The sequence below is a fragment of the Mauremys mutica genome, chromosome 1 (assembly GCF_020497125.1).
Source record: "Mauremys mutica isolate MM-2020 ecotype Southern chromosome 1, ASM2049712v1, whole genome shotgun sequence".
In the NCBI taxonomy this organism is placed as follows: domain Eukaryota; kingdom Metazoa; phylum Chordata; order Testudines; family Geoemydidae; genus Mauremys; species Mauremys mutica.
This window is the reverse complement of record NC_059072.1, coordinates 283,989,560-284,015,730: the sequence shown is the minus strand read 5'-3', so window position 1 is coordinate 284,015,730 and position 26,171 is coordinate 283,989,560. Positions and strand designations below refer to the sequence as shown.

Here is a 26,171-nt window from a genome sequence, read left to right as displayed (position 1 = left end):
TACTGGAGGAGAATGTCTCAGCTTTTTTCATATAGCATTCATCATGAATCATACAATGAAAGTCAATGCAGAGATTAATCAGATATGTATCAAACAGTCTGCATGTCTTCTCTGTCCCAGAAGCTTCTGCTTTTTGTAAAGGTATGTCTACATTGCATAGTCAACCCAGGCTCTGAGTCAGCTTTACACCCAACCCCCCATACCATCCATACACACAGCCTTCTGAGAGGTGCCAGAAGCCTCTCAAGATGCAGGCCTGCTGACTAACTCAGGGGCATGAGTCTGAGTCTGAGTCCATATGCCACTGTGGCTCAAGTCCAAGCCTGCTAGCTTTGCAGTGTGGATGTAGGCAAAGCACAGGTCACCAGGCTTGTGTTTGGAAAGACCATCAATGCTATCCCACAGGCCTGTGTGTTCTGAACCTTTAATCCCCAAACTTTCCCACCTGACTTCCAGGAACTGGAAGCAACCTCCTGGTTAAAATACAACTGCGTGGCACATTTAACCCTTCCTTCATGTGAGCTCCTCAGCTAACCCTATTGTACGTTGGCTATTCCCACAACTAAGCAGCAGACTAACACTCAGCATACTGCTAGCTGGACAGAGAAACACAGCAAGATTCTGATGAATCTGTGGTGTGAGGAGAACAAGAGCCACGGTTTCAGCAAGAACACAAGAAATGAGCATGTGTACATAAGCATCTTGGAGAGGCTGGCAGCACCTGCGCTCCACCAACCCAGAGCTCAATGCTGGGAGCGGGTTAAATCCTTCAAGAATGCCTATCACAAACCAAGAACAGGAACCACACCTCATGGAACTCCCTTTCTACCTGCCCCTTCTACAATGAATTTGATCAGGCGCTGGGGACCACACCAAGAGGCCTGAGCAGGGATGGCATAATTATAACCACAGAGGCAGAACCAGAAGAGTGCCTGCAGTTGCTGGATCAACCCCTCAAAGTAACCCTGTTGTTAATGCCAGTCCCAGATCAGGCTGTGCTGCCAGAGCAGCTGCAGCACATCATGGGCCCATATTCAGAGGGCCTCTTTGGGGATGGCCCTGGAGAGCACCCATTTCTGGCTGGTGATTCATGTGAACTTCTCAGAGTATGTATACACAGTTCCTGGCAGCAAGCCTCCCAGTTCGAGTCTACAGACTCAGGCTTGAACTACCTCTAAACATACCTGTGGGTATTGTGGGTTGGGCTGGAGCTCTGGCTCTGAAGCCTAGAGATGTGGGTTGACTTCAGAGTCCAGACCTTTAGCCAAAGCTTCAAAGCCCTGCCTACACATCAAGAGAACTAGCCTGAGTCCAGCAACCCAGGCTGGGAGGCTCACTACCATGGGCTGTGTAGACAGAGTAGGAACTCTAGATGTTTGGTTAAATTCCGGAGCCAGGCATACTTATTATGGCTCTTCTGTAGCTCAGAAGCCCACTCCATTCATAGATGTGATCAGACACCAGATGCCAAAAAATCTCCTTAGAATAGATGGATGGCGCTCCTCTGCTGCTCTGTAACAGAAGTTCTTGTTTCTATCCAGGCACTTCTAAGACAACAATGTCCTCCAGACTGTGTCTTGCCTTAAAGGACTGTAAAATCATCATAACAGGGTCCTCTTCATAGGAAACCTCAGCATCAATGGGAAAAAATATGGAGACTTGTTCATTATTTTTATTGATTTTGGTATGTCAATTTATCATGTCTCTTGGCTTAAAGCACGGCTTGCAGGAGCTTCTAAATCGGCCAGTGAATGAAAGATGAATAAAATAAAACCAGTTCATATAAAATATATCATGTGACTTTGAAGTACTGCAGCCCTGGAAAAAGGGCAATAGTGTCTTCCCCACCCCACACCTGGGTCAGACAACGTGCTCTTATTTTCCTTAGCACATCCTTTCACCTCTGCTGGGCAGAGACAAGGAACCAGGTGCCTGGGGAAGCAGATTCTCAACTAACATGCAAGAAGAGTCGGGAATGAAATGATGCAGGAATTCTGGCCAGGGCTGACGAACAGCTTGATTACGAGAGAGAGAGAGGGCTATAGACAGAGGGAGGCAACCTAGCAGGAGGAGAGACTGGTGGTGTAGTTCATGCACGGGAAGTGTTAGCTTTCAAGGCTGGTACTAAGGCCTAATATCTGGAGAAGGTATGCGCTGACTTACAGGTTACATTAATAGAGACATCTCTCAAAAGCTACTGAAGCTGTCTGAGCTCTGGTAAAGTGGTCTTTCAAATCTTGTAGTGGAGCAGTGTTAGTTCATAACACAGTAGGATGCACCCTCAGATAAATCCGAGAAGTCTTTTCAGACAATATGGCTTCCCTACCATCCATTCTGCAAGTGATATGAACCTAGGCCATTTTCTAAATGGTTTTTATTCTTTGCTGATAGAATACCACTGCACTATGAACATCCAGGAAAAGCTGATGTCTGTATTTGCTAGAGGTGTGAAATTTCAGGGAAAAGTTAGGTGATGGGCTGATGGAGATGGAAGTCTGAAATCACTTTAGGAATAAATTTAGGATGCAGTCTCAGCATAATCTTAATTTTGTGAAAGACAGTGTATTGTGGGTTTGCCATAAAGTCTCCCAGTTCATTCATCCATCCAGTGGAGTTGATGGCTCCCAAGCAGATGACATTTATGGAGAAATGATATAGGAAGCCAGACACCAATGGTTCAAAAGGAGGCCTTGTTAGTGCTGAGAGGACCAGACTGAAGTCCCAAGATAGAAGAGATTTGCTTACAGTTGAGAAAGTTCTAACTTAAGTCTTTCAAAAAATGAACTGTTACAGCATGGACAAAAATAAAGCAGCCATTGATCAGAGGATGGCAGGCACTGATAGCTCCCAAGTGGACACCTATTGAGCTAAATGAAAGACCTGAAATCTTCAGGGAGAAGTAGTAGTCCAGGATAGTAGGGATGTTGATTTCTCCTGGAATTATGTCACAATTATTGGCCCAGATGGAAAACCGTTGACACTTGGATGTGTAGTATTTTCTCATGGATTTTCCAACTGTTGAGAATAGCATGAAATGCCTCTGAACAAGCTTTTTCTAGGCTAAATGCCCATCCAAAAAAACAAGCTCCTATTCTCTTACAGGGCTAGAAAGGCTAGTGGAGGGAGTCTACCTTCTCTTGTGTGGGAGGGAGACTAACTTGCTTATATTGTTTCTGTTTGGTGAGTAAACTGTGTGAAGTCAGTCATGCAGTCAACCATGTCTCACAAATGTAGGATGCCCCATGACACAGGAGGATGAAACAGGAGCAAACCTGCATCTGTGGGCTTAGTCTGAGTTGCGCAGCAAGCTCTTCTGTGGCCTGGAACCTGTACTACTGAAGATACACTTTTGGCTGTGATCAAGTCTAGGCTCACTTCTACAAACACTATGGACTGGGTTGTGTGTGATTAGGGTGATTAACCACGGGAACAGACAACCAAGGCAGGTGATGGATTCTCCATGTCTTGATGTCTTCAAAATCAAGACTGGATGCCTTTATGGAAGATGTACATTTGACAAACAGAACACAAGTTACTAGGCTTAATGCACAGGTAACTGGGTCAAATGTAAAGGTCTGTGATATACAGGAAGTCAAGCTAAATGATCCCTTCTGGACTTAAACTCTATGAATCTATGAAAATCTGTCAGTATAAGAGTGTATGAGGACACCATGCAATTTTGCAACTTTAACTATCACAACTACATGAAGTTATTTGTATTAAGGAAAACTGGAGTCACGTTGTATTATATAAATACTTATCTATAGGTATCTATATTATGCATGTACTATCTAGCCAGCATTGCTGCTTTTCAGTACTATGGACAGCAAAATTACTTAAATGTAAAAATTCTTTACTGAAGATATTTCTTGATATATTTATCATTTCGGGTTTGTGCTTCTATTATTAAACTGGTGGGTATTTTTAGCTAAAAAACTATTAGTTTGCACTAGGAATGTTGCACACTACCTTTTTTCTTCAAATGCGGCTAACTTTATAAAACATGCTTGATCTCAGTGACTTCAACCTCTACAGAGTCTTCACTATAGGTAATCAAAGTCATTACGAACATTTTAAAAAGCGAAAACAGGGCGCTATGAAAACAATCAAGATGGGGATGTGTCTCACTTGACAGGAATATATACGCATTGCATATACAAAGGCACAAACGATAACTTACTGGAGAAATCACTACCAACAACACAATATCATTCCATAAAACATAATCCATCTTGCACGAAATGACCTTGATTTCCCCCCTCCCCAAGTTTAATACCTTGTTTTATTGTCAACAGGAAATTGAGAAATTGCACAATTGCACTTTTTCAATTTTGAGCAGTATATGGATTTTGCAGGAGAGTTTCATTTATAACTGCTTTTCTTTCAAGGATATAAACCTTTAGTTTGAGAACTATTCCCCTCCTGATGAGAGCACTCATAATGCGAACAAACACGAACAGCAGTTTCACCCACTCATCAAGAAACTATCTACCAAACCACCTCTTTTTACATGCAAGTCATTAACACCCTTTTTGAAAAATCATATGTTTGAAAAACATATCACCACCCCCACAAATAGTGGTGAGGAAAGTGAAATACACCCAGAACCAACTCAGGTAAACATCTACTCTGCCTTCCGTAGAGAAATTTCTGCTGTTTCCCAAAGCAGTTCTCCCCAGTGTAGGGTAGTTCTTCAGGTTTCTTCTTGAACTTTTGGTGGAACCCAGACTACTGCAGCAAAGCAGATTTTCAGGTTTCCAACTGAGAGCTGAGGCAGCAGCTCTCTTAATCCTATCACCCATATGAAAGGCTTCTTATACAAGATTCTGGGCCCGGGCCAAGTCCATGTCTTCGTGACCAGTCCTTCAAAACATCTAGCATCTGTCATGTTACTAGTGGACGAGAAGCTGGATATAAGTCAACAGTGTGCCCTTATTGCCAAGAAGGCTAAAGGCATTTTAGGCTGTATAAGTAGGAGTACTGCCAGCAGATCGAGGGACGTGATCATTCCCTTCTATTCGACATCGGTGAGGCCTCATCTGGAGTACTGTGTCCAGTTTTGGGCCCCACACTACAAGAAGGATGTGGAAAAATTGGAAAGAGTCCAGCGGAGGGCAACAAAAATGATTAGGGGGCTGGAGCACATGGCCTACAAGGAGAGGCTGAGGGAACTGGGATTGTTTAGTCTGCAGAAGAGAAGAATGAGGGGGGATTTGATAGCTGCTTTCAACTACCTGAAAGGGGGTTCCAAAGAGGATGGATCTAGACTGTTCTCAGTGGTAGCAGACGACAGAACAAGGAGTAATGGTCTCAAGTTGCAGTGGGGGAGGTTTAGGTTGGATATTAGGAAAAACTTTTTCACTAGGAGGGTGGTGAAGCACTGGAATGGGTTACCTAGGGAGGTGGTGGAATCTCCTTCCTTAGAGGTTTTTAAGGTCAGGCTTGACAAAGACCTGGCTGGGATGATTTAGTTGGGTTTGATCCTGCTTTGAACAGGGGATTGGACTAGATGACCTCCTGACGTCCCTTCCAACCCTGATATTCTATGATTCTATGTTGATTCATTAAAGTACAGTACTGGTTTTGAACATATACTATTATTGCTTCAGGACCCTGCTTCATTCATTGTGGAGGCTTGTTTTTTTTGATTTTTTTTAAAATCCTTGCTTATGTGTGGTCCTTTGACTCATTCATTGCAGAACTTCCAACCTCTGTACGAAGCTGGGATCTCCCAGGTACTAGCCTCAATCACTTCTCACTCCTGCTTTATTTATGATCCAAAAGTAGTATGAGATCATTCATTAAAGCCTATCAGTCTCACCAATCATGGGGACACATTAAAAAAAGCCTTACTTAGCTTATGTGGTCATATGTGCAAAGTCATTAAAAATTGAGATTATTAATGAAAAATATATAGTAAAACTAATAGCAACAAAAGGGTATTTTTTTCCCCAATGTACTCAAATGACCTTTTGATTCAACTTTCCAACATTTAATTTTCTCTCCAGTTGAGAACAAATGTGGGAAGTTTCAACCTAAAAGATGAATGTTTGACAAAGTTGTAAGCATCTGAAATAAGCCATTTAGAATGGAAACACGTAGGCAACCTTGGATACATTCCTAAAAAGCAGACCCAGATTACCTTTCTATACTATTGGTTTGCTGTTACAAAAAAATTAAATAGAAAGATTTCAGAAAATTTCCTAACCTGACTAAGTTTTTCCATATGGGCTACCAAGAGAGGGAAACGGTGGGCCAGTGCAGAGTCATTCTCGGTGCTGACTTGTTTGACCATGGATCGCAGCAACACTTCTCCATCGTAAGTGATAGGAAAGATAGAGGTCAGCTTTACGGAAGTATGACACAGGGCTGACATTACAGCTGCAAGAAGCCGGCTACTTGACGTTTTGAAGTTTGCTTCCTGGATGTCCTTTATTTAAAAAAAAAAAAAAATTAAATTAAACAAATAGTAAGTGAAGTACAGGTTTTCCAATTCATACTATTATTTTGTGCACATTCTACTGTACATACTTATATGGCCCCCATCACAATAGCATCGGAGAACCTCACAATGCCTCTGTGAAGTAGGGAAGTACTATTATCCCCATTTTACAGATGGGAACTGAGGAGCAGAGAGACTAAGTAACTTGCCCAAGGTATCACAGGATATATTTCAGGCAGAACCGGGAATTGAATCCAGATCTCTTGAGTTATAGTCTAGTTCTTTAAAAAAAGGACCATCCTTCTATTCTCTCAGTAGTTTCCTCTCTCTTAGTAACATTCAGGTTACTGCGCCACTAAAACTAATATTAATTTTTGTGCAAGAAGCTTCTAAATCACAGTGAAAGGCTTTAGTTATTAAATCTATTTTAAAAATGTTTGCTGTAAGTAGCAAAGCATAAAAATGTCAAATCTCTCGTATATTTTACATTACCTTCACTCTTTGGATCTCAAATAGTTTTTAACTTAAGTTTATTAACACATTATTTCTCTCAAATGTTATTTTACTTCCCCAAATTTATGACATTATCAAATTGCAATTTTTAAACTTGAAAATTATTATGTCCTCAGCTGAGCAATAAATTTAAACATATGAATGATTTTAACCATAAAAGTTGGCCTTAGTAGGCTTAAAAAAATCAGTTTCATTTACAGCTATTCATATTAGGTCATAGCTTCAATAGGGACCTATTGGGACTGTGACACTCCCATTTATTTCAACGAGAGTTAGTCGCCTAATGAACTCCCGTTGAAATAAATGGGAGTTGGGCAACTAACCTGCATAGACACTTCAGAAAATCCCACTAGGTGACCATCTAGTCTGAAAAACCAGCCTGTGGTGACCAGAAACAATCTGCCAATTCACTAACTACAGTTAATACTTCCTTTGTTTATTAAGTTTTAAAAGCAAAGCCGGTGCTTATTTTTTCATATGTATCCAGCACTTTTAAGATATTTTAATTTAATTAATAAAAATGTTTTGTGCATTTTCAACTACATATTTCCATCCAAAGACAAATCCCACAAACACCAAATAAAAAATTATCTAGTAAATAAATGCATCCTACACCATTTTCCAAAATATTGTGTCCAAAAGGTTATCTATAAAAGCCCTAAGAATTTGTTTGTCTTCCTCCTTTTCTATTACACCTTCTATCTGAGACTACACTTACAATGTCAGTGTCAATTCATAAGATAAGCCCCACCCAGAACACTGTACCTTAGATCATAAAACAGAGGTTATAGGATTTATAGTATATTTATAGAAGTAAATAGCAACTCAAATTGTAAAAGCAGGATAAAAATTAATCTAAGAAAAGTAAAAAAGAAAGTAGAATAGGAATCTTATTTTCGTGTCTCTTTAGAGCACAGCATTGTAAGAACTACTGTTCAGTGATGTTATTTAATGTATACCTGATCTAAACAATTCAGCAAGTCACAGAGGCAAGCCCATTGTAGAGCCGGCGTTGGGCAGAAAGAGTGAAAGCAGGCTGTGAAAGTGTTATGACATTCTTGAAGAACAGCTTCTAGAAGACTCAGGGGCTGACTGAGATATCCTTGGGGGTCATTGTCCAGCTTCACCATACAGTGATCAACTCCTTCAGATAGAATTTTTCTCAGCAAGGTTCTTGTTTTCCCAATGCAGTCTGCTAACTTGCTAGTTTCCTCCACAACAGCCTTAGCACTAGCTAGAAGGTGATAAGAAGGAGGACATTAAATTTACAATTAACAAAATATCTGTGTATATTCTTGTCTATTAAAATGTAAATTATATTCAGTAGCTAAACACAAAAGTTACACAGGAAGTTAAAAATAGTATACACATTTTTAACAAGAGAAAATTTAAAAACAATTTAGTAATGTATATATCAACACAAAGCAAGACAAATCAAAATTAAGCAACGTTAAATATACAAAAGAACTTGAATCTTTTCAGACCTACATTCTAATGAACCAAAACAAGGATATACAGATGCTACTAAATTTTAATAAAGATGCACTTAGCCTGCAAGTGTGAAAACAGCAAACATCTGCTTTCAAATTTTAATTGATTATGCTTACTAGCAAAGCAAATACTATGCACAGAAACTGGATAACAAACCACAGGGTAGTCCTGAAGGCATAGCTGTCTACTTAGTCATGAAAATATATTTTGACATAATTAGGAGGTTAATCAAACATGTGCAGTTATATGTTCCATTAGGCATATAATTGATAGTGCAAAAGTTTTCTATTTCTGAATGCATCAATCCCTACTCTCTTAAATGGCTCTACTAAAAATATTTCAAACTGTGATACAGCTGCTAAAAATCAATTAATTGAAAATTTAGCTTATTACTCAAGTTATTTCCATATTGTGTGTTACCTGTCTGCTGATAAATATGAACCACATGCAAAAGACCAAAAATATTACCTGACATGGGGTATATCTCACACGTGTAGACTCTCAGCAACCTAAGACAACAAGTGCCCACAAAACGCAACCGCTCTAGATCAAGAAGGGTAGCTGTATACTGGAATCCCTTCAATCCTCGAAGCTCCTCAACTCCTAGCACTAAGGTTGTCCAACTCCAATGAAGAATGCTCAGCAATGACTCAAAGCATTCCTATTTCAGGAAAGGAAAAAAAGTCAAGTTCAACTTTCTAAGGAAGATTACAAACTAATGGCACCTATCCACATCGGTAATATAAAAACTCAAAACTTCTTACATCAATACACACACTAAACCTTACTAACCACATTAAAGAGTGTTTTTAATTTAAGGATGAGAAAAGAAAGAAATGCAGGAGGTAATTCACTATTATAAACACAGATACACCCCCAGCAGCCTGCATTGTATATAACAATGTCTTGTGAGTGGAAACTGAAAACTGAAGATAAGCCTCTCTATCATACATAAAATATTCAGGTGGTCAACATAGCTGATAGCCCTAATTAATTTATAATGAATTAAAATAAGCTTTCAAAAATTGTTTTTAGTTGTTGAATAAGTACCATGGACAATTTAAAAAAAATACTTATTTTCAACTCAGTGCATCCTTGCCTTAATGAAAAAGAATCTATAACTACATGCCTGGTGCTGTCAATGCCAGAGCTTACAAGCTAACCAGGTTTGAAACTATGTCAGTACTTGCATGGGATACCACCTAGGACCTCTGGGGGGAAAAGTGTTGGTTATTTATAAAGTGCCCTAACCAGAAAGGAGAAAGGATGTTCCCATCCCAAATAGTTTACAATTCAGGTTAAGACGTGATATGAGAAGGGATGACAAACATTGGCAAAATAAGGAAGGAGGACATCCAATAAAAATCATGTGACTGCTTTGCTTAGTAAAGCAGCTATCTTGAAATATACATAGATTTGGTGGAGAGTGATTGTTAGTTTGTTTTAATGCAATTATTAAAAAGAAGCAACAAGGGTTTTCTGGCCACATGGAAAGTTTTAAGGAGAAACTTAAAGGAGGACAGCAGATAACAGACTGCGTAATTAAAGGAGATCCAAACACAGATGGCCACATAAAAAGAGGACATAAAAAAAAGGCGGTGAATGTAACAGGGTGGGCTGCCTCCCTAGTGCCCCTTGTGGCCAGTGGTGCCCTGCCTCATTTTTCTCTTCACTCAGGCTCCTCAATAATTCCATAAAGGCTTCTGCCCAATAAAAAATCTTCTTCTTGAGGTCTGACTTATTAGCATAAAATAAACTCAAAATAAAATATCTTCAGCCTCAGTCTCACACTGGGCACAGCAACTCCTTGAGGTCTGTCTGTCTTCCTTACAGCATTCAAACACTCTTCTGCTCCAGTTCCAACCTGGGCACAGCCCCTTCTCTTGACGGTCTGGCTTACTGCTCTCCCAGGACTTCTTGCCTGGAGTTTGGCTTTCTCTGCCTTCTCCAATGCCTTCTTCCCCATTCGTGCCTTCCCTCTGCTGAATCAGGGCACTGTAGGAACCTTCTTACTCTCTGCAGTGCTTGCAGGCATCTGCCAACATCAAGCTGCAGTCTCTTGTCCCTTTAGGCCCTCTCCTTATCGACCCCAAGACTGATCTGGGTCACCTGGCCTCATTCTCCCCACCTAGAGAGGAGAGTTGGGTCATGGCACAGAAGGGACTGGGCTCATTTCCCCTTAAAGGGGCCAGACACTCTGTAACAGTGAAGAAAATTAAGATGTGGAAGTATACTCCTGGAGGCAGAACCTTTCAGACGATTATTAGTTGCCAAGTGCTGACCGTACGCTCGGTGCTGTACAAGACAAGATGTAAAGTCGTGTGATGAAATTCAAAACTAAACTAATCACCATTTACAACCAATAAAGATCCCATGGCACTTTTTGTAAGAGAAGGAGTGAAATGGCCACATTTTAACTCACAAATATTTTGTTTATGTAAGGGTCTCCTTGGAATTTCAACTATTCTTTATTCTGTCTTAAACTGTTCTGCTGTGCTGATATGCAGTATTCAACAGATGGGGTCTTCCACTCCAGAGGTGGCTGCATTTAAGTGCCCCTATGTATACTCCTCACCTCACAGAGTGTAATGAGGCTTAAGAGCAAGAGCTTTGAGATCCACAAACAGTATGTGCTCTGGAAGTGCAAAGTAATTAATTTATTCAGGAGAAAAACTAATCAGTAACTACTTAGGAATCAGTTATATTCTGAAGGCAGCACAAGATAATATATAGTACTAGGTGCCCTAGAACTGTGTGGAATCATTAACAACTTATTAGCTCGTGAAGACAATGATTTGTGATATTATCAATACATATGAATATTTAAACATCAAAAGTGAAGGCAATTTTCCAAACTAGCTTACTCATTAAAAGGTAAAAACATTCTGCAATAAATATGCTATTATATGATCTGGACAACCACAATGATAATCAAAGTTTACTCGGACACAAGTTTGCATTGGAATGTTGAGGGAGAAGTGAAAAAAATCGCCTTTAATACACTAATACATTGAGCTTCCTCTCAATGTATGTGAATTTTTATTAAGTTATAGCTGAAAATACAGTAAAATTACAATTTTTTTCTTGAAATCTTTAGATTTTGCAATCAGAAATGAACAGATAGAAAATGAAGACTGTAACTAGTACTCACCACTGAGACAGTTCTTGCAAATGACCTCTTTAAAATATGCACAGGCTCACTGGTTTGCTGTTTTCCTTTTGATGCACTGCCATCACTTGTTGGCAGCCTGCAAGCAGAAGTTGAGAAATGGGATAAGAAACCCTGATTGTATTTTTAAGCATGTTTTGTTTTAATATACTGATTAGCAATGATGCAGTAAAGGGAAAGCCTAATGGGATTACCTAGAAATGTTGACGTCACTTCATTTCTAAAGTAACAATTCTTCTCATAGGAATATATCTGCCAATTTGGATTCTGCACTACTAGGAAGGAGGGCTGTACTTCAAGCAAGCACTGATGAGTAAGGCTACCTTTTCGTCACGGGTATTTTTAGTAAAAGTCATGGACAGCTCATGGGCAGTAAATAAAAAGTCACCACGTGTGACCTGTCCATGACTTGTACTATACCCGACTTAATCTTGGGAGTGCCGTGGGTGCTTGTGGGTGCTGGGGGCAGTGCCGAGGAGGGCCACGGGTGCTCGTGCGGGGGGGGGCAGTAAGTGCTCAGGGGTGTGTGGTCTGGGGGTGTGGTCTGGGGGCGGGGAAATTGAGTTGGAAGCGGAGACGTCCCTCCCTAAGCTCCTAGCTCCATGAGCTGCCAGCTCTGCAGCTCCCATTGGCTGAGAATCACTTCCGAGGAGACCCCCCCCAAGATAAGCACCACCCAGAGCCCTCACCCTCTCCCGCGTTTCAACTCCCAGTCCCACCCAACCTCCTCCTGCTGCTTCCTGGGGAGGGGTGGGGGGGTGGCCTGAGACTGCCCCAGCAGCGGCCGGTGAGACTGGCCTGGGGGCTGCCTGAGCTGCTCAAGTAGCCCCAGAGACAGCCACACTGGCTGCTGCAGAAATCACGGAATCTGTGACTTCCGTGACAAAGTCGCAGCCTTACTGATGAGTAAGGCTGCAATTATGTCATGGAAGTTACAGAATCAGTGACTTCCAGAGACCTTTTTGACATTTTCTGCTCTGGGGCTGGAGCTGTCAGCAAGCAGCCTCACAGCTCTCAGCCGCTTCTGGCGGTGGGCCCCCAGCAGCTCCTGGCCAATAGGCAGCAGGAGGACCCAGAGATGTCCAGTTGCTGTGGGTGCTGGACCCTCCTCATTTGTCAGGGATATTTTTAGGAAAAATCACAGACCCATCATGGGCTTCCATGAATTTTTGTTTATTGCTCATGACAGGTCTGCGATTTTTACTAAAAATATCCATGACAAAATCTGAGTCTTACTAATGAATTTTTCTGTTTTTATTATTGAAAAGTTTTTCTGCTGGCCTTGAGAACACAGAAAAATACAGGAAAAAGCACATGACCTCAGGAGCAATATCCAAAGATTTGCTTAATTCAGGATCCTTTTGTGGTGAAACAGAATTAAGATGAAGAATTAAGATGGGGGAGGGGGGAGAGAAATAGCTCAGTGGTTTGAGCACTCCTGCTGTTTCAGCAATCCTGCTGAACCCAGGATTGAGAGTTCAATCCTTGAGGGAGCCATTTAGGGATCTGGGACAAAAATCTGTCTGGGGATTGGTCCTGCTTTGAGCAGTGGGGTTGGATTAGATGACCTCCTGAGGTCTTTTCCAACCCTGATATATTCTATGAAACAGAGGGAACTATGGATTGGCAGATACATTCCTATGAGACCCAAATTACAGGTAGAATAATGTTGTCCGGTTCTCCAGCAGAGTGCATTTGATAATCCAGATTCAAGACTACTGAGACATAGGCCCAAAGTAGTGTCACACAAAAGAAGGAAGGAGATGAACACAGATAGAGAAAAATTATGATTTAGGAAAGAAGCATCATCTGCAGGCCTTTGCATCCCAAGGCTGCAGACTTGGATATCTAGATGGCAATCCTTCATAAAGGTGAAATAGTAAGGATTAGGTGGCAGGTTTGCAGAACTTTGATTCTGGCCTGCTTACATATTAATTATACAACAAGATTAATCAATTCAAACAAACATCTAAACTGTCAACACAAAGGCCCTATATGCTCTCTCTTCTAGCATCTGAACAGGTCATCCAAATTATTGCATTTATGGAAGGGAGCCCTGCTAGACAGAAAATTCTCAGTCTGTGGAATAAAGAACAGAGCTTTTTTGGATTGAGGCACAGTCATGTTAAGGCTACATCTTTGCTGAAGTGAAAAGGGAAATTCATCCCAGAGAAAATCAGGAGAAGATTGTCAAAGCTATTACACTTAAGTGAGATTCCAGGTTGGAAGGTAAACCTTGACGTGGGATTTAAGATTAGAAATAATCTTTAAGAAATGGAAAATATGAGGGTGCATCACAAGAGGATCCTGTCTCCCAGTAAATCCCAAAGTGAAGACTTGTCCATTAACTCAGTGACCTAAAGATGATAATTTTAGTGTTTAATGACCTAAAGACCCTTCCCTTAAGCTGCCAAGCACTGTTTTCCAGGATATTTGGAGAAGATTAAATTATTTGCACAAATGGGGAAAAATGCACCTTACTAGTGCTTCCTATATAGTTTCAGGTTTGTACCAGAAAGACCAGTGAAGCATGTCCAAGGAGAGTGATATTTTCACTTGTGGAATGGAGAAGTAACTATCTAAAGAGGCCTCAGGAAAATGGCTTCATGATCAAGATGGGCAAAATTAGAACCAGTATGGGGTAGTCCTTCACAGACTTCCTGGAAACACAAGGAGTCATAGAAGGAAGAGGTGTATATATAAGAAAACGATTTCCCATGCTTGATTGGAAAACAACATAAGAACGTCTGAAGTTCTGACAGGAGGGAAAGTCAAAGAAATGCTGTTGAGAAGTGGTATTTGATGGTTCACCCAGTCTACAAAAAAGTGTTTTAGTCCTTACTATTTAGCTGAATCAAAGTTATTGGATTCTACAAGGAAATGGCCTTGGCTTCTCCTCCTTCCCTGACCATGATGGCAATGTACAGCCATCCTGTTGTTTAACCCCGATTACGATGGACTTGCTAAGAAAGCAAGGGGGGGGGGGGAAGATAGCAAATTTAAAGTTCAATGGCTTTAGGCTGTAAAAGGCTGATACAGAAAAAAAAAATTCTTAAGGCCACTTGTCCTCACAGGAAGTGTTCTGCATCTGGTATCCCACACAGGAAAGCAATTTTTGAGTTACTAGGATTCTTGGTTTTATGTGACCCCACAACCTGCACTTTGGACCCATGCTCTTCCCACTGCTGAAGAGTGGGGTCCATTGTTGGTTGAGCTTGTCAATTCCTCCTGTGCACAGGGCAGGTTGCCAGCTTCCCTTTAGGAAGCTACTGTACAATCTTTACTCAAGAAACCAAACACTGGACACTGACAACCAACCAACTATTGGCCAGCAACAAACCTATTTCTGGCTAGAATTATTATAGTGAAATAACTGAGTATTTAGCTGCCTTCGAACTCCACGATCTGTGTCAATCTGGATACCTATTTGGATAAGGTCCAGAGACAAATTTGGTCGTATTGCTAGATCTCCTAGTCACACAAAGATCAGGTGTCCAGGAAAATGTTATTAAATTTGTCAAAAACAACGAGGAGTCCTTGTGGCACCTTTGAGACCAACACATTTATTTGGGCATAAGCTTTTGTGGGCTAGAACCCACTTCATCAGATGCATGGAGTGGAAAATACAGGAGCAGGTATAAATACATGAAAAGATGTGAGTTGCCTTACCAAGTGTGAGGTCAGTCTAACGAGACAATTCAATTGACAGCAGGATACCAAGGGAGGGAAAATAACTTTTGAAGTGGTAATGAGAGTGGCCCATTTCAGACAGTTGACAAGAAGGTGTGAGTAACAGTAGGGGGAAATTAGTATAGTGAGACAGGGCATGGGTTAAGGCTAGTTATCTGAGGCTCAACCACTAAAGATGGAAGTGATATTGGAGGGAAGAAACCAGATAATATAGCAACAATTGTATTTGTACTGCTGCCCACCTGCTACCCCGGTTGCAATTTGGGGTCCAATTACATACCCATTATCTGTGATAATCATGTACCAGCAGTACCTTTGTATGAAAAGGAGGTTGCCGCCTTTTTTTGGATGCAGAATTTGGTATAATCAACTATGCCTTGGTCAACTTGAAATTTGGCTGCTGCAATATATTTTACATGGGCTATATCCTAAATTCATTTAGTGATTCCTGCTAGCACAGAAAGTGGTAGTTCACTTGTCAAATGGTGTTCATCAGTGAGAGCAAATTACCAGTGTTCCAAAGCTTGAGCTGGCTATCTGAATTTCCAGATGATATTTAAGATGTTGTTTTTGACATGTAAGGCCTTAAATGGCTTAGGATCTATCTGAGAGACCACCTCTTTCCCAAAGGCATATTGCCACAGCTGCGGCGGGGAGCCCAGAGCCCTTTAAATCCCAGCTGCGGCCGGGACTCAGAGGGCTCTGGGCTGCCCGCTGCGGCGGGGAGCCCAGAACCCTTTAAATCCCAGCCGCGGCCGGGTCTCAGAGGGCTGTGGGCTGCCCGCTGCGGCAGGGAGCCCAGAGCCCTTTAAATCCCAGCCGCGGCCGGGAATCAGAGGGCTGTGGGCTGCCCGCTGCGGCGGGGAGCCCAGAGCCCTTTAAATCCCAGCCGCGGCCGGGACTCAGAGGGCTCTGGGCTGCCCCAGCTGTGTCCCCGCCTCCTCCGCCGCCCGGCTCCAGCCCCGGCCGCGTCCCCGCCGCCCGGCTCCGACCCCGGCCGCGTCCCCGCCGCCCGGCTCCGACCCCGGCCGCGTCCCCACCACCCCCGCCGCCCGGCCCCGCGTACCTGCCTCCACTGGCCCTGGCCTTGCGCCGCCCGGCTCCAGCCCTGGCCGCGTCCCCGCCTCCCCCGCTGCCCGGCCCCACGCACCCGCCTCTGCCGGCCCTGGTCTCGCGCCGCCTGGCTCCGGCCCCGTCCCCCCCTGCGTACCTGCCTCCGCTGGCCGTGTCCCCGCCTCCCCCGCCGCCCAGCTCCAGCCCCGTGTACCCGCCGGCCCCGGCCTCAGGGCCGCCCAGAGGGGGGGGGGCAAGTGGGGCAATTTGCCCCCGGGCTCAGCAGGGGCCCCCACGAGAGTTTTTCGGGGCCCCCAGAGTGGGGTCCTTCACTCGCTCCGGGGGGCCCGGAAAACTCTTGCAGGGCCGGGCGCAGGAGCTTCTTCTGCTCCCGGTCTTCGCCTGCGGGGGGGGGGGTCCTTCCGCTCCAGGGCGGAAGGACCCCCCACTGGCGAGTTACCGCCGAAGCGGGACCCGCTGCCGAAGTGCAGCCCGGTCTTCGGCGGCAGGGGGGCCTTCCGTTCTGGGACCCGCTGCCGAAGTGCCCCGAAGACCCGCAGCGGGGCCTCCCGCCGCCGGATTACCGCCGAAGACCGGGCTGCACTTCGGCGGCGGGTCCCGCTTCGGCGGTAATTCGGCGGCGGGGGCGCCCCGCGGCGGGTCTTCGGGACACTTCAGCGGCAGGTCCCGGAACGGAAGGGCCCCCCCCCGCTGAAGACCCCGGGCCCCCGGAATTCTCTGGGCGGCCCTGCCCGGCCGCGCGTCCCCCGGCGCCAGCCCCGGCCGCACGTCGCCCGGCCCCGCATCGCCCGGCTCCGGCCCCGGCCCCGCATCCCTTCCCGGCCGCCCTACTCGGGCCGGCCAGCTACCTGGCTCTGGCCGTTCGGCTCCCGCCACATCCTCCAGCTCCGGCCACGTGACTCCTGCCCCGGCCCAGCATCCCGGGGCTCCTGGCTTCAGCCGCGGCCGGACTGTAGTGCCGCCAGCCACATCCAGGCAGCGCAGTAAGGGGGCAGGGAGGGGGTGTTGGAGAGAGGGCAGGGGGGTTCGGGGTGGATAGGGGTTGGGGGGTCAGAGGGCAGGGAACAGGGGGATTGAATAGGGGCAAGGGTCCTGGTGGGGCAGTTAGAAAGGATCAGGGGATGGATGGGGTGGTGGGAGGGAGTCAGGGGCAAGGGTTCCAGGGGCTGTCAGGGGACAGAGAGAAGGGGTGGTTGGATGGGGCAGGGGTCCCTGGGGTGGGGGGAGGTATCAAGGAACGCGGAGGGTTGGATGGGGCAGGAGTTCGCGGGGGGGGGGCATGATCCCTAACCCTAAGAACATTTGCTAATGTTGATTGTTGTGCAGGGGAGAGGGTGAGAACTATTCCCATCAGTCTCCTTGTTGTCCATTCCTTTTCCCTTCTTTATTTACAGTATAACTACAAAATAGTTTTCAATATTTCTGAGTACGCCGTCAAAAGCAGGACTACCAAAAGTGTTAAAAATACTGGTACATGTCTTCCTATTCATTAAATAAAATACTGTTTTACTGTTCTACTAATGTGTATATTTTCTTTAAGTTAAAAAGAAGTTAAAAATTTAATTTTTTTAAAATAGCACCAAACTTTAAGGGTGCGGCTTATAATCAGGAGCGGCCTATACTCGGAACAATACGGTATAGACAGGGTGAACTAATCTGACTCCGTTTGGTTATTTTTCACTTATCTCCTGACCCAGAACAAATGGGCACTGCTGGTGTTATTAGGTACGAATTCCTAATGTTATGCTTCTTCGTTTGTAAACTTCTGTACATCCAGTCTGCCTGGTATAAGGTTTTAATTTCTAATTGCCCGTGCATGCAGTACCGGCCTTTGAAATATTCCAGAAACTAGCTTTTTAATTCAGTGGCATTTATGCATAGGGTAGCATTAGTGTTAGAGCAAAGGTGGGCAAACTGCGGGACCATCCTGCCCAGCCCTTGAGTTCCCGGGCAGGGGAGGCTACCCCCCAGCCCCTCCCTTGCTGTCCCCACTCCCCCACAGCCTTAGCTCACTGTGCCGCCAGCACTCTGGGTGGCGGGGATGCGAGCTCCTGACGGGCAGCGCAGCTGCAAGAGCCACCGGCCTACCACAGTGCTCTAGACTGCGCAGCAGCGTGGCTGGCTCCAGCTGGGCGGCATGGCTGCCAGTCCTGGTGCTCTGAACGGCATGGTAAAGGGGGCGAGGGTAGTTGGATAAGGAGCAGGGGGTCCTGGGAGGCAGTCAGGGGACAGGGAGTAGGGCGGCAGTTGGATAGGGGGTGTGGTCCTGGGGGAGGGAAGTTAGGGTGTGGGGTCCTGGGAGGGGGAGGTTTGGAAGGGTTGGGGGTTCTGAGGGAGGCAGTCAGGTGGTGAGAAGGTAATAATTGGAGATATACCAATCTCCTAGAACTGGAAGGGACCTTGAAAGGTCATCGAGTCCAGCCCCCTGCCTTCACTAGCAGGACCAATTTTTGCCCCAGATCCTTAAGTGGCCTCCTCAAGGATTGAACTCACAACCCTGGGTTTAGCAGGCCAATGCTCAAACCACTGAGCTATCCCTCAGTGGGGGCAGAGGCCAGGCTGTTTGGGGCCCGGCCCTCCATACAGTTACGTAGCCCCAATGTGGCCCTCAGGCCAAAAAGTTTGCCCACCCCTGTGTTAGAGATTACAATACACAGCTTCATATTGCGCTTCCATCAAAGTGTTCACTAAATAAAAAAGGCAATTTTGATATAAATTAGATCTATATGTTTGTATCTCATTTAGCACATCTGTAAAAATGATGGTAGTTGTGGAAATATATTCTAACAATATATTTTGGGAATTTTATCTCTTCAGTGAAGTTACAGTATATGATGACATGGAAAATACAAGCCCCTTAAAGCTTACATCAAAGAGAAAGATTCTCCATAAACTTTGAAAAATGTGTTATTTGTCAAAATCAAAAGAATGCAAAATTGTCAAAAGCTACCAGTGCTGGACACAATGCTGTGACGCAGGCAGCAGAAACCCAGAAAGATTAACTGTACTGGTGGCTACTAGATATGTTTTCTAGTTTAGATGATATGCCATCAATACTTTATCACAGGGGTTGCTTTCAGAAATACACAAGCAAGTCGAATTTAGCACATATTACTCCCGGGGGAATTCTGCATAGCTGGGTACGCACAGAATTCATGCCCCGGCAGACCTCTTTACTTCCCTGCAGAAAAATGACAACTTTCTGTCAAGGAAGCAAAGTGAAGCCACAAAAGCAGTTACACGCCCCACCCCAGCTGTGTGGACGTGGTGTTTCAGGTGCCTGGAGCAACCAGCAAAGAGGTAAATCATTGGGGGGTGGACATCTTGGCCGGTGCTCGGTCAGATCTACCCCTCATCCGCCCAACCCCCATGTATCCAGACCCCTCCGCCGAGTTCTCCACACCCAACCCCTCACTCCGCTGAGCCTTACTCCCTGCATGTGCCACCCCCCCGCCATCGAGCCCCTCATCCTCGAGTTCCCCCCAGCAACCGGACCCCTCCACCAAGCCCCATCCCCTGCATCCAGACCCCTCCTGCTGAGCCCCACCCTACGCATCCAGACCTCCACCCCTGCACCCAGCCCACCACCCACTGAAGCCCACACCACACTTGAACCACCACCCTGATGAACCCCCACCCCTATGCACCTGGATCATACCAACAAGCCCCCCGCACCTGGACCTTCATCTAACTGAGCTCCAACAAGCTGCATCTGGACCTCCACCCCACCAACCCTCACATCCGAATCCCCCCACACCCAAACCCCCCCTGCTGAGCCCCAACCACCATCACCTGGACCCCCCCTGCACAGTCTCATTGCCCACGCACCTGAACCCTCCCACTGAGCCACTCACACACAGGTTGCCTGACATTGAACCCTCTCCCGCCACACTAAGCCCCTCCATACTTGGATCCTGTCAGACTGAAACTGCCTGCCCACAACTGGTGCATCTGGTGCAGAGGGGCAGGGCCCCAGGGGGTTTCTGAGACATGTCCAGCCCTTGCACTGTGTCAGGTGCAGGGGGAAAGAAGGGGCCCTGCAGGATGCTCTCCCACCTCCATGCAGCCAGTGGCCTGTGCTCCCACTGGCATGCTGGAGCCTCCACATATATTGACAAATAAAATTTGCATAATTTTAAAATACTGTGCACAGAATTTTTATATTTTTGGAACAGAATTCCCTGAGGAGTAACGTGTCACAGTTGTACTGAACCAAAGAAAGAAAACAGACTGAATCAGATCAAAGAGCATCATGTTCACCTGTTTCTACAGCCATCAGAATAAGCACAACGTCCAGAGATGGTCTGTTCCATTATTTGCTTGAGAAACACACATGAGAAAGACAAGCAACTTGATAAAACAGAAACATTTGAGAGAGAAACCAATCAAAGGGAAGCAGCACTTCAAAAAGGAGATGACATGTTGCACAGAATACCAGTGGAAGTCATGATTTCCAAGGATGCAGTTTATCACTCAACCTGTCTTACTTCCTGTCAATAAGTCCAAGCTGCTACAAAAAGATATAAAGCCCTGTTTCTTTCAGATGTAGAAACTGCAAGCTATTCCAGTAGCAAAATAACAGGCAAGATTAGAAAAAAAACACGATAGTTCTGCAATTTCATTCTATGCACAGCATGGTCAAGGAAAGACTATAATTGTTCTGCGCAACACAATAACATCAGTTGATGCTCTCCAGACTGCTAGTAATCTGAAGCAGGAATTTAAGAGTCACCCAAATGTTTGGGGGATGTTCTTCTGGTGAGTCAGCCTGATGAAAAGCTTTCAAATGAACAAGTGGTTTTGGATAATGCTGCTTCAATCCTTCAGTCTGAAATAGCCAAAACGAAAGCCTCAGAAGCCAAAGCCAGGTCATTGTATGTTTAGAGTGGTCAGCTACTTTTGTGCCCCAATTGGTACATAAGAATGCCCATACTGGGTCGGACAATGGTCCATCTAGCCCAGTATCCTGTCTTCCGACAGTGGCCAATGCCAGGTGTTTCAGAGGGAATTAATAGAACAGGCAATCATCAAGTGATCCATCCCGTCGTCCACTCCCAACTTCTCACAATCAGAGGCTAGGGACACCCAGAGCATGGGGTTACATCTTTACCCATCCTAATAACCATTGAACCACCCTTCTTCCAGGAACTTATCTAGTTATTTTTTGAACCCATTTATAGTTTTGGCCTTCACAACATCCCCTGGCAAGGAGCTCCACAGGATGACCGTGCATTGTGTGAAGGACTTTGTTTTGTTTTAAACCTGCTGCCTATTAATTTCACTGGGTGACCCCGGATTCTTGTGTCATCATAGAATATCAGGGTTGGAAGGACCTCAGGTGGTCATCTAGTCCAATCCCCTGTTCAAAGCAGGACCAATCCCCAACTAAATCATCCCAGCCAGGGCTTTGTCAAGCCTGACCTTAAAAACCTCTAAGGAAGGAGATTCCACCACCTCCCTAGGTAACCCATTCCAATGCTTCACCACCCTCCTAGTGAAAAAGTTTTTCCTAATATCCAACCTAAACCTCCCCCACTGCAACTTGAGACCACTACCCCTTGTTCTGTCATCTACCACCATTGAGAACAGTCTAGATCAGGGGTTGGCAACCCTTCAGAAGTGGTGTGCCAAGTCTTCATTCATTCACTCTAATTTAAGGTTTCGCGTGCCAGTAATACATTTTAACATTCTTAGAATGTCTCTTTCTACAAGTCTATAATATATAATTAAACTATTGTTATATGTAAAGTAAATTAGGTTTTTAAAGTGTTTAAGCAGCTTAATTTAAAATTAAATAAAATGCAGAGCCCTCCGGAGCAGTGGCCAGGACCCAGGCAGTGTGAGTGCCACTGAAAATCAACTCGCGTGCCGCCTTCGGCACCCGTGCCATAGGTTGCTTACCCCTGGTCTAGATCCATCCTCTTTGGAACCCCCTTTCAGGTAGTTGAAAGCAGCTATCAAATCCCCCCTCATTCGTCTCCTCTGTAGTTCCCATTCTTCTCTTCCCAGTTCCCTCAGCTGCAACTCATAAGTCATGTGCTCCAGCCCCCTAATCATTTTTGTTACCCTCCACTGGACTCTTTCGAATTTTTCCACATCCTTCTTGTAGTGTGGGGCCCAAAACTGGACACAGTACACCAGATGAGGCCTCACCAATGCCGAATAGTGGGCAATGATCACATACCTCAATCTTCTGGCAATGCTCCTACTTATACAGCCAAAAACGCTATTAGCCTTCTTGGCAACAAGAGCACACTGTTGACTCATATCCAGCTTCTCGTCCACTGTAACCCCTAGGTCCTTTTCTGCAGAACTGCTGCCTAGTCAATTGGTCCCCAGTCAGTAGCAATGCATGGGATTCTTCCGTCCTAAGTGCAGGACTCTGCACTTGTCCTTTTTGAACCTCATCAGATTTCTTTTGGCCCAATCCTCTAATTTGTCTAGGTCCCTCTGTATCCTAGCCTTACACTCCAGTGTATCTACCACTCCTCCCAGTTTAGTGTCATCTGCAAACTTGCTGAGGGTGCAATCCATGCCATCCTCCAGATCATTAATGAAGATATTGAACAAAACAGGCCCCAATACTGACCCTTGGGGCACTCCGCTTGATACCGGCTGCCAACTAGACATGAAGCCATTGATCACTACCCATTCAGCTCCATGATCTAGCCAGCTTTCTATCCACCTTATAGTCCATTCATCCAGCCCATACTTCTTTAACTTGCTGGCAAGAATACTGTGGGAGACCGTATCAAAAGGTTTGCTAAAGTCAAATGTGAAGGAATAAACAATGTTTCCTTTTTCACTTTCTCCACAGCAGTCAAGATTTTATAGACCTCTGTCACAGGAGTTTGTCTTGTGGTTGACAGCTAAGTAACAATTCATCCAGCAATGAATATAATCATTCAGAAGATGTTCAAAGGTGGTGTCCCTCAGTTGCAGAGTTAATAGCATTTAACAGTTCCAAAATTATCACACCACTTGCTACCATGGGTTTTGGTCTTGCAATTTTATTGACATACTACACCTTCATGGATTCTACATCAATGAGTGCTGCAAAAACTGGGGCAGAAAAACTCCAGGGAGGTGTGTTCATTCCAAATGGAATTGTACCATTTCATGCTCGTAGAAATCTAATCCATGAAGAAGATAACATAGACATCAACGTAGAGACTACTGATGGAAAGAATAGCTTCCATTCAATGGCTAGATTAATATTTCAAGAACAGTTTTCATACAGTCCTGCATCACAAGAAATATCACTGAAACATGGGAAAGAAAAGTCACTTACTCTCCCAAGGCAATCAGAGTATTTTATGCAGGATGCATCATTTGAAAAACCTAGAGCACATCCAGAACCAACTCACCATGAAAAAGCATGAGAGAAAATAAACTGTTGTTGCCTACAGATGAACACTGTCCAAGATCTCTCCTGGTGTCTTAAGAACTACCACCTTGTGATGTCCTACCAATACCAAATGACATTGATATGGTTCACACTCAGGTGATTCCATTTTAAACTGGTTTCAACCACAAGCTCGCAACAAAGAAGCGTACCTAAACAGAACTTGCATATGCACCTATTATCGATGCCAAAGCAGCTCACATGGCCACTGTCTATATTACAATGCTGAAATGTCAGGAAATGTCAGCAATTCTAGGACAGCACCATGCTGTTCAGACTACGGAGCAGCAGCATGCTGTTGCTTATCAATTGAAAAAAAAAAACTTGGTACCAATATGATTCACCTGGGTGGTTTTCACATCCTGTGCTGCTTTATTGTATATATTGGGAAATTTGGGGGAGATGCAGGATTGCTATATTTTCTTGTTGAGTCTTATATGTATGCAGCCTGTACTGCAGATCAAATACTTTCTGGGAAGCAATTCAACCCATGCTCTGTATGGCTTGACTCTAGCATTTGAGGCCTCAAGTGCTCTGAAATTTTATTTGTTACATGGTACGAGCTGGGAGAGGATACTTGTATAGTTCTAGCATTTGTCTGGCAAATATTGGCTTACACAAAAAAAATGTACTTGAGTCTGAAGACATTAAGTCCTTACAACAACACGTCATTAAAGAGTTTGGTGATACTGTATCTCAGCATATACTAACACAACCAGAGGAACTTTATACATGGTGGTATGCCCAATCTCCAACGTTCAAGTTCTGGATAAATTGATCCCAGATTATGCAGATACTACTTCTAAATGTCTGTGCAGAGCAAGAGGGTGTTTGGAAACTTCACCTATACACAGCATGACATGTTGCCATACTTCTTTACAGCAAGCAGGCCCAGCAATGCCAGGTGGATACGAACCTACATTCCTGATCTGTTAAATCTCCCTGAAATAGTCCATGGTGCCTTTAAATCTGCAGAATTTGATGTGCATGAGACTCCTGGTTCTTTCAGTGGAATTAAGAGTGACATGGGGACAGAGAAAACTGTCACAGATGCTAAAAGGTCAGCAGTGGGATTGTAGGACTGACAAGAAAAGGGTAAGCCCTGGTTAGATAGACCCTCACAGACACATCCTCAGTGAATATGCAAAAACTATGAGAGAAAGAACTGTCCTAACAAGAATTAGTGAAGACAAAATCCACAAACCACCCCTTGTCTCTGTATTCAAAAGGGATGAAGAGCATATTACAAACAGCAACAAAGAGTCCTGTGGCACCTTATAGACTAGCAGATGTATTGGAGCATAAGCTTTTGTGGGTGAATACCCACTTCGTCAGACGCATGTAATGGAAATTTCCAGAGGCAGGTATAAATATGCAGGCCAGAATCAGTCTGGAGACAACGAGGTTAGTTCAATCAGGGAGGATGAGGCCTTCTTCTAGCAGTTGAGGTGTGAACACCAATTACAGTTATTGTGAACAATGTCATCAACAATACGACAAACCCATTTGACCCTGTATCACATCCAGAGGTGCTTATCAACATATCTAATGGACAGCATGTAACGTACAAGAAAGTCTAGTGAAAATAGATGTTGGTGAAGAACAAATGGAGAATTTTGTGAGAAATGCACTTGCTTCTGATGAGACACATGGCTTCTTCAGTCCAGTCAAGAAATCTGGCATCAAAACATTTGCTGATATGGTCAAGATGACAAAATTTAAATCCAACAGGGAGGGACAATCATGGCAGCTATCAATCCAAAAATTGTTTCCCATAAAGCCCTGTCTTCAGCAAGATGCAGAGATGATGTTTCAAACGCAACTGGTCTTAATCATCCAATAGGATCCATGCTTTCATGCTGATGGAACAATGATAAGAACAGACAGAGCTGAATTTTGACAACAGCTAGAAGCTTTCAAGCTGAAAGAATCCAGGAGCTAAGAGCATGCAACAAAGAAACCACTGTATATCAGAGATGCTATGGCTGTCATATAAACAATGGCTGGGAGACAAATTCCACCCATTTGATGAATTGGCTCCTAAGTATTTAATGTAGGTCCTAAAAGGATTTGACAAAGCTAATTCTGTAATTGAAGTCTGACTGATATGACAACAATAACTCTGTGAAAAGTGCAGAAAGACAGCACCAGACAGTATCTAAAGTTGGATGGAAGAAATACCAGGTGATTGGTGGATTTCCTATGTCTTCACTGAAAAAGTTTTGAAACGTGGCACCCAACAAGCAGTCACTTGTAAAATTCCACTGTGAATATATGGTTCACAATGCACCTGAAAGTGCAGAACCACACCCAGCACAAACACGCCTCCTAGCTTGAGGCTTTTTCAATGGTGAAGTAGCAAAGTCCATCATCAGTAGAGGTGCTGA

The 26,171-nt window shown here is 44.4% G+C and overlaps 1 protein-coding gene across 5 annotated transcripts in view; it reads right to left on the bottom strand.

The window, feature by feature from the left end:
- The window catches only part of MYCBP2 (MYC binding protein 2), a 415,400-nt gene that overhangs the window by 206,087 nt on the left and 183,142 nt on the right, over nt 1-26,171 (bottom strand). For all 5 annotated transcript variants that reach the window (XM_045011267.1, XM_045011270.1, XM_045011275.1 and 2 more), the window contains 4 exons: nt 11,598-11,694; nt 8,915-9,107; nt 7,915-8,189; nt 6,209-6,430 (listed from right to left, as the gene is read on the bottom strand). In XM_045011267.1, the coding sequence (XP_044867202.1) occupies nt 6,209-6,430; nt 7,915-8,189; nt 8,915-9,107; nt 11,598-11,694 (787 nt within the window). The remainder of the gene's footprint in view (nt 1-6,208; nt 6,431-7,914; nt 8,190-8,914; nt 9,108-11,597; nt 11,695-26,171) is intronic.